This window comes from Epinephelus lanceolatus, chromosome 13 (genome assembly GCF_041903045.1).
Source record: "Epinephelus lanceolatus isolate andai-2023 chromosome 13, ASM4190304v1, whole genome shotgun sequence".
Taxonomy (NCBI): Eukaryota; Metazoa; Chordata; class Actinopteri; order Perciformes; family Serranidae; genus Epinephelus; species Epinephelus lanceolatus.
The window spans coordinates 1163476-1174493 of NC_135746.1; the positions used below are offsets into that span (position 1 = coordinate 1163476).

General features: G+C 42.9%; 1 protein-coding gene across 1 annotated transcript in view; it reads left to right on the forward strand.

The window, feature by feature from the left end:
* LOC117271110 (G-protein coupled receptor 4-like) overlaps positions 1 to 7369 on the forward strand; it is a 30627-nt gene extending 23258 nt beyond the window's left edge. Inside the window, exons 3-4 of the mRNA XM_078173644.1 lie at positions 5586 to 5761; positions 5856 to 7369. Coding sequence (XP_078029770.1) covers positions 5586 to 5761; positions 5856 to 6534 — 855 coding nt within the window. The 3' untranslated portion in view covers positions 6535 to 7369. The remainder of the gene's footprint in view (positions 1 to 5585; positions 5762 to 5855) is intronic.
* The last annotated feature ends 3649 nt before the right edge of the window (positions 7370 to 11018 follow it).

Below are 11018 nucleotides of genomic sequence, written 5' to 3' on the forward strand. Positions count from 1 at the left end.
TTTATACTGTAGTCATGTGTGTGCAGTCGATAGCTCCGATAACGTTAGGAAAACTGGCTGTCGCTGCAAATTGCGCTTTAAAGGGCCAGTGTGTAAAATGGGTTGAAAACAGTGACATCAGTGGTCAAATTCTAGATTGCAGGGCTCACTCGCTCACCCCTCAAATGACGGTGGCCTCGTAGGGACAAAAAGCCTTGCGCACGAGTTTTTCAGGAGTAGGTCTATCTAGCTACGAGGTGAATGTTTATTTAGAAATCTAAACCATGTTACGATATTGTAATGAATCCCTCACGAGCAGGAGACCAGAGGAGCGTTGGGGAAAAAGGCCAGTTTATTTGAGCACTCCAGAAACTCCAGTAACACTCCAGGGGGTAAAAGACTCCGTCCCAAACTCTGACTCTTCTAGCATAACACACACACTTCATACACACATACTCGTTTACAATACCGAGTGGGGACCCCCCTCCCCTCTCTGCTCCACCAATCTCCAGCCCGCACACTGACTGACAGCGTAGCCTGTAAACACAGCTCAGCTGTTTATTTAGCCTAGCGATATCTCCGGACTATAGTAGCTGCAATGGACGACTTTGAACGTGATTTTGAAGAGTTTCTTGTAGCGGACACAGACCCAGAGCCATACCTGTTTGAGCCGGAGCACACAGATGAGGAACTCCATGTGTTTGATGCTGAGCAGGTGAGAAGAGAGGCTGAATGCACAGAATGGGATTCGGTGCTACTGCTGCCATCGTTGGGGAGATATATCATCAGGAGGAAAAGCGCCGCAGAGAGTGCATCACAAGCAGTAAAGTTGCGTCTTCTTTTCCTCGCAGATGACGGTTCGGGTTCATTCTCTCTTGTTGCGTGGTAAGTGTGGTCCATTCGCAAACTTTATAACTAAAAAAACTTTTCACTACTCTCTATCGACGAACTACTAACACTCTCTGCTGTTTCCTCCTCCTTCTTCCTTCCTTCCACTGTCTTCGCTGGTTCATTTATACACACGAAACGCGTTCTCTGGCTGGCTGGATTGTCTGCTCGGGCTGCCGTACATACATGGCGGTGCAAGATGGCGACCTCTCTAAAGCAAGGCCCTTGCTATATACAGTACAGGCCAAAAGTTTGGACACACCTTCTCATTCAATGCGTTTTCTTTATTTTCATGACTATTTACATTGTAGATTCTCACTGAAGGCATCAAAACTATGAATGAACACATGTGGAGTTATGTACTTAACAAAAAAAGGTGAAATAACTGAAAACATGTTTTATATTCTAGTTTCTTCAAAATAGCCACCCTTTGCTCTGATTACTGCTTTGCACACTCTTGGCATTCTCTCCATGAGCTTCAAGAGGTAGTCACCTGAAATGGTTTCCACTTCACAGGTGTGCCTTATCAGGGTTAATTAGTGGAATTTCTTGCTTTATCAATGGGGTTGGGACCATCAGTTGTGTTGTGCAGAAGTCAGGTTAATACACAGCCGACAGCCCTATTGGACAACTGTTAAAATTCATATTATGGCAAGAACCAATCAGCTAACTAAAGAAAAACCAGTGGCCATCATTACTTTAAGAAATGAAGGTCAGTCAGTCCGGAAAATTGCAAAAACTTTAAATGTGTCCCCAAGTGGAGTCGCAAAAACCATCAAGCGCTACAACGAAACTGGCACACATGAGGACCGACCCAGGAAAGGAAGACCAAGAGTCACCTCTGCTTCTGAGGATAAGTTCATCCGAGTCACCAGCCTCAGAAATGGCAAGTTAACAGCAGCTCAGATCAGAGACCAGATGAATGCCACACAGAGTTCTAGCAGCAGACCCATCTCTAGAACAACTGTTAAGAGGAGACTGCGCCAATCAGGCCTTCATGGTCAAATAGCTGCTAGGAAACCACTGCTAAGGAGAGGCAACAAGCAGAAGAGATTTGTTTGGGCCAAGAAACACAAGGAATGGACATTAGACCAGTGGAAATCTGTGCTTTGGTCTGATGAGTCCAAATTTGAGATCTTTGGTTCCAACCGCCGTGTCTTTGTGAGACGCAGAAAAGGTGAACGGATGGATTCCACATGCCTGGTTCCCACTGTGAAGCATGGAGGAGGAGGTGTGATGGTGTGGGGGTGTTTTGCTGGTGACACTGTTGGGGATTTATTCAAAATTGAAGGCACACTGAACCAGCATGGCTACCACAGCATCCTGCAGCGACATGCCATCCCATCCGGTTTGCGTTTAGTTGGACGATCATTTATTTTTCAACAGGACAATGACCCCAAACACACCTCCAGGCTGTGTAAGGGCTATTTGACCAAGAAGGAGAGTGATGGAGTGCTGCGGCAGATGACCTGGCCTCCACAGTCACCGGACCTGAACCCAATCGAGATGGTTTGGGGTGAGCTGGACCGCAGAGTGAAGGCAAAGGGGCCAACAAGTGCTAAACACCTCTGGGAACTCCTTCAAGACTGTTGGAAAACCATTTCAGGTGACTACCTCTTGAAGCTCATGGAGAGAATGCCAAGAGTGTGCAAAGCAGTAATCAGAGCAAAGGGTGGCTATTTTGAAGAAACTAGAATATAAAACATGTTTTCAGTTATTTCACCTTTTTTTGTTAAGTACATAACTCCACATGTGTTCATTCATAGTTTTGATGCCTTCAGTGAGAATCTACAATGTAAATAGTCATGAAAATAAAGAAAACGCATTGAATGAGAAGGTGTGTCCAAACTTTTGGCCTGTACTGTATATCAATGGCCTTGCTTTAGAGAGGTCGCCATCTTGCACCGCCATGTATGTACGGCAGACCGAGCGGACAATCCAGCCAGCCAGAGAACGCGTTTCACGTGTATAAATGAACCAACGAAGACAGCGGAAGGAAGGAAGAAGGAGGAGGAAACAGCAGAGAGTGTTAGTAGTTTGTCGATAGAGAGTAGTGAAAAGTTTTTTTAGTTATAAAGTTTGCGAATGGACCACACTTACCACGCAACAGGAGAGAATGAACCCGAACCGTCATCTGCGAGGAAAAGAAGACGCAACTTCACTCCTTGTGATGCACTCTCTGCGGTGCTTTTCCTCCTGGTGATATATCTCCCCAACGATGGCAGCAGTAGCACCGAATCCCATTCTGTGCATTCAGCCTCTCTTCTCGCCCGCTCAGCATCAAACACATGGAGTTCCTCATCTGTATGCTCCGGCTCAAACAGATATGGCTCTGGGTCTGTGTCCGCTACAAGAAACTCTTCAAAATCACATTCAAAGTCGTCTATTGCAGCTACTATAGTCCGGAGATATCGCTAGGCTAAATAAACAGCTGAGCTCTGTTTACAGGCTACGCTGTCAGTCAGTGTGCGGGCTGGAGTTTCTGGAGTGCTCAAATAAACTGGCCTTTTTCCCGAACGCTCCTCTGGTCTCCTGCTCGTGAGGGATTCATTACAATATCGTAACATGGTTTAGATTTCTAAATAAATATTCACCTCATCGCTAGATAGACCTACTCCTGAAAAACTCATGTCTGCGCAAGGCTTTTTGTCCCTACGAGGCCACCGTCATTTACCCGACGGGAGGGGTGAGCGAGTGAGCCCTGCAATCTAGAATTTGACCACTGATGTCACTGTTTTCTACCCATTTTACACACTGGCCCTTTAAATAATTTATTTGAGACCAATTATTCCCCCTTAGTTCAAAAAATTAAGGCAGAACTGAAAAAGTGGTCCTCTTTACCGACCTCTTTCCGTGGGAGAATCAACACAATAAAAATGAATATTCTTCCCCACTTAAGCTATTTATTTCAAAATCTTCCATGCTATTTGATCCCAGTATTTTTTAAGTCACTCAACTCATGCTTTTCCCATTATATCTGGAATAATCAATATCAAAGAGTTAGATTTTCTAAACTCACTAAGCCAAAGGAACTGGGAGGCTTATCTTTGCCCAATCTACAGTTCTACTATTGTTCAGCCCAACTTAAAATGATGACAAACTGGTTCATGAATAGGAAAGACTCTCTATGGATCGGTCTTGAGACCCTATCATGCCACCCTAGAAGACTAAATTCTCTCCCCTTCATCAACAATATAGATCAGATAAATTCCCTTAAAAATGATATAATCGTATTCAATACGTTACTAGTCTGGAGGGATGTGAAGAAATACCTAAAAATTCCAACTCGGTTCCCCTTGGCACTGAATCCTGATTTACCACTTCAGATAAGGAGCATCGGCCTGATGGATTGGGTTGCTAAGGGCTTGCCAGATTTTGCAGCCCTGTTGTTCTCTGATTCTTTGAAACCGTTTGAGCAAATCAGGGCTGAGTCTGACATTCCCCGCAAAGATCTTTTTAAGTACTTCCAAATTCGCCATTTTATAGAGTCTTTATTAAAGAAAAACATGATCCGTATGGAACTGTCAGAACTGGAAAACACGGTGGTCTCAGCCAAATCAGCCAGAGGACTGATCTCTGAAATTTATACTGTATTGCAATATTCTGACTCTTCAGCCTATGACCCCTTGAAGCCATTGTGGGAGCACAATCTGGAGGTGATATTTAGTCCCGCAGACTGGTCTAAGATCTGTAATGGAATTTTTCCAAAATGTACTTCAATCTCTATACATGAGCAAAATTTCAAACTTTTTCACAGGATCTATTTTACACACTGCCTCCAGAGAAGTGTTCCCGAACATTTCAAACCTGTGTTTTAAATGTAAAAAGCATAAAGGTACACTTATTCATTTATTTTGGTCATGTGACCGCATCCAGCCATTCTGGAATGGGATCCATTCAGTGATTCAGGAGGTTACTGGTAAACATTTCTCATTGAATGCTCCATTTTGTTTGTTAAGTCATATTCCGGACAATCTTTTTGACACAGATACTGAATCTCTGCTAATTATCCTTCTATTCTTGGCCAAGAAGTGTATTCTGCTACGATGGTCAACCCCCCAGGTCCCCACGACTGACATGTGGATATCACAAATATCAACTCTTCTCCCCCTGGAAAAATTGACTCATGACCTCAATCACAAATCGGACAAATTCTGGAGAATTTGGAAGCCTATGCACTCCTTTTTACAGAGACTTTAAATGGCTCATCTCTAGAAGGCGATGTCTGGCCGCTACGTGTATTTGTACCCTTGCTTGTTTACTTGCTCACTGTCATACTAATGTAAATTTGGTATATACATTTTCGTTTTCTTCTCTTTTATTTTGATTGTTTCTCTGCAGCACCTGTTGTTAGTTTGGGGTGGGAATTTTCTGTTCGGTTAATGTTTGTTGCCTATTTGTGTGTTAAATTGAAAAATTCAATAAAAATAAAATTAAAAAAAAAAAAAAGTGATGTTTTAATCTTGCAGCTGTGGGCCGTAGAGGTTTATATGAAATGCATACTGTATGTAATGAACAGAGAGTTTCACCTCACAAACACAAACATGACACTCTCTGGTCTGAACCTTCTGTTTGATAAATACAGCACACGTGTCTGAGACAGACGGCATCATATCAGTATCTGAACAGCTGCAGAAGCTGCAGCACATCTGGCCCTTGGTCTTGAGGTGGAGTTCAGAACATGTTGACAGCTGCTCGTTCACTTTGTTTTCCTGCAGGTGAGAAATGATAACGTCGCTCCCATCTACGTCATCAACCTCCTCATCTCTGACCTCATTCAGTTCTGCTGCATGATTGCTGAGATGGTGCAACCTGAGGACGGTGTCGTCTTGTTTATCTACAGCTATAGTGTGTTCGCCAGTGTTGGCTTCATGGTGTCTATCGCCATGGAAAGGTATCTATCTGTCTCTTCAGTGTGTGCAGAGCTCCTTCTGTCTGATCATCGTATTACTGCAGAATTCTGAAGACATGTCTGTCTTGTGTTGCAGGTATTTCGCCATCGTCTTCCCACTGTGGTACCGCTTCAGACGAACCATCAAGACCTCTGTGCTGGTCTGCGTCGTGGTCTGGGTCCTTCCTCTCATCTGTACCCTCCCTGCACGTATATCCAATTCTGTTGCGGGCGTCATAATCCTACCCATCTTTTTATTTCTTCCCCTCCCACTGCTCATATTCTTCATGGGTGGGACCCTCAGAGCTCTGTCTGCCTCCATCTCGGTCCCCTCTGATGAAAAACGACGAATTGCAGGAATGTTGGTCCTGGTGCTGCTGATTTACATCCTGCTGTTCCTGCCCTTCATCATTTTGATGGTGGCAGGTGAACTGGTTAATGTCACTCTTGTCTTCCTGTCTCTTGTGTTAATCAGGTTGTGTCCTCTTGTAGATTTAGTTCTGTATGTTTTCATGAGGAAAGGGACCACACACAGTCTCCTGGCCTCTGTGAGGTGTTGCAGAATGGACAGCAATGAAATCAGAAGACCAGCAGTAGCAGTGGTGATGACGTGTCCACAGTCAGCTTCACGTAGCCAGAGACAGACAGGGACAGGGACAGGGACAGGGACAGAGACAGAGACAGAGACAGAGACATGCAGGCAGAAAGGACAGATTCTGTCTGATAAGGTTTCCAGTGAGACACCTGACTGTAGATACGAGGACGCCTCGTCCTGACTCTGCTGTGAGAGTTCTGCTTGCTGGTTTGTTAACCTTGCTGTGGTTCACTGTGACGCCTTCAACAACTGGAAGTCTGTTCTTTATTAGTCTGTGAGCTGATGTCTGTCATTATTATTCTTTAATCACAGAAACAAAACAGATTATTTTTGATTCACTGAGCTCTTTGAAGACGCCACGCCGTCTTTTTCCTAAACCTTAGACTTTTTTTTATAGATGTAGTGAACATGTCAACAAGTCTGCAGGATGTTTTACTGTTTTGGTCTGATACACATGTTAATTACTGTAAAACATCAGTTAATAGACCGGGCTGTTATTTGCTTCAATCACTGAACTCAACAGGCCTGTATTAGAGACAGGCCTTTAATTCCTCTCACACAAACTGTTGCTCAGCAAAGATCAGGAAATATCAAAGTGTTTATTTAAACCAGTCTGAATATTACTGTTTAAAAATGAACCTTCAGATAACATATTAATTATGAATAATTCATTTGATCTAACTCAGACAGACAGACAGAGTTACAGTCCCTGACACAGCGACACATCACCACTTTATCCTGTTAAAACAATCCTCACAACTTGGATTCATTTTTTTTTTTAAAAAACTCGTTTGACTCTTTTGATCCATGGACCCTGACAGACTGAAGGAAGATGAATAATTTACAGCGTAATCCAGGAACAGACACATAATCTGAGGCAGACAACAACCTGACAACCTGCTTTATACATCTGAAGAACTATAATAAAATAATGAGCTGTTTGGATCCAGACCAGGCCTCTAATAGAGACAGGCCTTTGTTTGTCATATGTGGAGCCACACCGGGCTGGTTAAAGGGGCCGGACGAGGCTTTTAATTGAAGTTTCAGGTTGTTTATTTTTCTCAGTTATAACTTGTGTATGTCCAAAATTGTGTTTTGATTTTATTGATTGTTAAATTTTGTACAGATCATAAACTATGATTTTGTTTGTTTTCTTTATTTAATGTAAGTTTTATTTTGGGTGTTTTAGTGAGAGGCCTGTTGGTTTTTAGGATGTGATTCAGAGCAGATACTTTGCAGCTGTTGAGTGATTTGCAATATGGATAAAATATTATATCACAGTTTATGTAATGTTTGAAATTGTATATTTTCTGAAAATTCAATAAAAATCTGTTTCTTGACAAAATTGTGAATGTGTGCCTTTGGGTAACTCGCTGCATTATGGCACAGCAACGTCATTTATAAAGCACATCTCAAGCACAGAGGCAACTCACACACAGGGCTTTACAAAGGCTGAGAAATCAGAATAAAGTCAACTAAGATAGGCGACATGTTAGTACAATGGTTAACAGTGTTGCCTCACAGCACCTCTCCTCATACAATCTTGATATCTTACCCCCCAAATTCTTTTTAGATGTCCTTCCTGTCATTGGCCCTGCAGTACTCACTATTATAAACATGTCCCTCAGCTCTGGTTCTGTCCCTGATCAGCGAGTGTCCAGCCACTCCTAAAAAACCTGGCCCTGACCCAGCCGTTTTCAACAACTTCAGACCCATCTCAAAATTACCTTTCATTTCCAAAATACTGGAAAAACTGGTTGCTGAGCAGCTTCTCCAAGTTGTTGAAGGAAATAATATCTTTGATAAATTTCAATCTGGTTTTCGTGAAAACCACAGTACTGAAACTGCTCTGTTATGAGTCATGAATGACATCCTTATGCAGGCTGATAAAGGGGAACTCTCCATCTTGGTCTTACTGGACTTGAGCGTTTCTTTTGACACCACTGATCACTCTATCCTCATCAGTTGACGTGTTGGTATCTCAGGGAAAGCCCCACAATGGTTCATGTCATATTTGTCAAATAGAGGTTTTTCTGTCTCCATAGGTAAGTATGTGTCCTCGTCCACTCCGCTGTTATATGGGGTGCCCCAGGGCTCAATCCTTGGTCCCATTCTTTTCTCATTGTATATGCTTCCCTTGGGCCAGATAATCAGTCGTTTTGGCTGTATATCCTATCATTGCTATGCGGATGACACTCAGCTATATTTTTCAGTAAAGCCAGATGATCTTAGCGACCTCAACACTCTCCACAACTGTTTAGCTGTGATAAAGGACTGGATGTCTCTCAACTTTCTTCAGCTAAATTCTGACAAAACTGAGATTCTCATTTTTGGCCCTGAAAATACTGCTCAAGGCATCTTTCAGCATATTGGCCCACTTGCCGCCCATGTCAACATTAACTCTAGGAATCTTGGCGTTATATTATAACGTTATATTATAACACCCTAAATTACCCTAAACTGAAACTTGAACAACATGTCAATAAAATGGTTCAATCCTGCTTTTTTCAACTCAGGAACATTGCAAAAATCAGACCATTATTGTCAGCCTCTGACTTGGAACATATCATTCATGCCTTCATTGTTTCCCAGGGACATGTTCTCCCTGTGTCAGCGTGGGTTTCCTCCAGGTGCTCTGACATGTTCTCCCTGTGTCAGCGTGGGTTTCCTCCAGGTGCTCCGACATGTTCTCCCTGTGTCAGCGTGGGTTTCCTCCAGGTGCTCTGACATGTTCTCCCTGTGTCAGCGTGGGTTTCCTCCAGGTGCTCCGACATGTTCTCCCTGTGTCAGCGTGGGTTTTCTCCAGGTGCTCCCACATGTTCTCCCTGTGTCAGCGTGGGTTTCCTCCAGGTGCTCTGACATGTTCTCCCTGTGTCAGCGTGGGTTTCCTCCAGGTGCTCTGACATGTTCTCCCCGTGTCAGTGTGGGTTTCCTCCAGGTGCTCCGACATGTTCTCCCCGTGTCAGCGTGGGTTTCCTCCAGGTGCTCTGACATGTTCTCCCCGTGTCAGCGTGGGTTTCCTCCAGGTGCTCCGACATGTTCTCCCCGTGTCAGCGTGGGTTTCCTCCAGGTGCTCTGACATGTTCTCCCTGTGTCAGCGTGGGTTTCCTCCAGGTGCTCTGACATGTTCTCCCTGTGTCAGCGTGGGTTTCCTCCAGGTGCTCTGACATGTTTTATTCGTTTTTTTGAGGCAATGTATGAAAAATGTTTGTCACTGGTTAGGTGTTTAGTAAATCCTTATTGAAATATCTAGCTGAGGAACACATATAAAGGGAACTCTTGAACTTGAATGCCTGTCCCACTTTAAAAATATGCTCTTGGCAAAGTGGGACAGTGTCGAAATCACATTTAAAAGAAAGAAGATTGATATGAACATGATTTTTTTTACTTTTTTTTTTGTTCTGATTTACCATGACATCCCATACAAAATATATAACAATTACAAGCTATCCATCACTTTTACACGTTTTATAGCCTCCACATTATTCACCTGGTTGTCATTTTACCACCATTCACTGAAGGTTGTTGATTATGGGTTGCCACGCCATATCATATGTAACACAGTTAAAAATGTGGTTATAAAGGTTGATGGTTCTGTAGAATAAATAGCCTAGTATTAAAATCATTTAAATAAGTTTTGCATTAAAAATGTATGATGTGGTTTGTTGTTTTGTTTTTACTGTGTATCTTGTGTCTTGCGATTGTTTGCACGACAGAGGACAAGCTGCATGTTGAGAAAACGGGAGGAATTTCCACACAAAATTCAGAGACTGTTTATGTTTTGTGCTATCGCTAATGCTAACGCTAAGATAACCTGAAGTATAGTCTAGAGTCAGTCCATTACAAGTGAACAGACGTTTTCTAGTTAAAGTTTAACTCCCTCAGTTGAGCGATTTGAGAGGTGAACTGCTGCTTTCGACCTGAAGACAGATCAGACAGAGCTTGGAGCAACCAGGACTTTGGTTGCTTGTGGAGACGCGGGAGGAGAAAAGACCACCACCGGTGGCTGTGCTGGGATGCTGACCTGCTGCTAAACCTGCGCCTGTGACGGCTGGAAGAAAGACAAGCCAGGAACATTAACTCAGGTGCCACACTTCTTATTTTGCTCTTGGAGGAGCGAAGGGGCCGTTAAGTCTTGGGCCACAACGAACACTGAACCAGGCCTGGCGGCAACTTTATATTTTGTTTTTAACAATTTTAGTTTTGCCGGCTTTAAGGGACAGTTTATTTAGGTGTGTGTGTGGGCCCACTAATTATATTTGTTGAGTTATTAAGTGACCTTTTGGAGTTAAAGGTGTTTATGTTTTGTTTATGCACTTATAGTGTGATATTCAGAGTGTTTTCCTGAAAAAAAGAGGGAAATTTCATTTTAAAGGTGTGAAACAACATTCATATTTTTCATTTTCTTTTTCTATTGCAAATCAAAACTCATTCCTTTGTTAAGTAAATAATTGAGAATTATTTTTCTGAAAACCTGAGTTGTGTGATTTTATTGTACTTAGATGTTACGAGCCCCGCCATAGTCTCCAAAAATCGGCCAGATATGAAATGCCTCCGGTAAATGAACGTCACTCTGTAGCTCACCGGCTGGAGCACCTACTGAGGATCCTTTGTTTGTTAATCTGGAAACTAAGTCTGTTAAAATGGGGAGGTGTGTGACTGTGT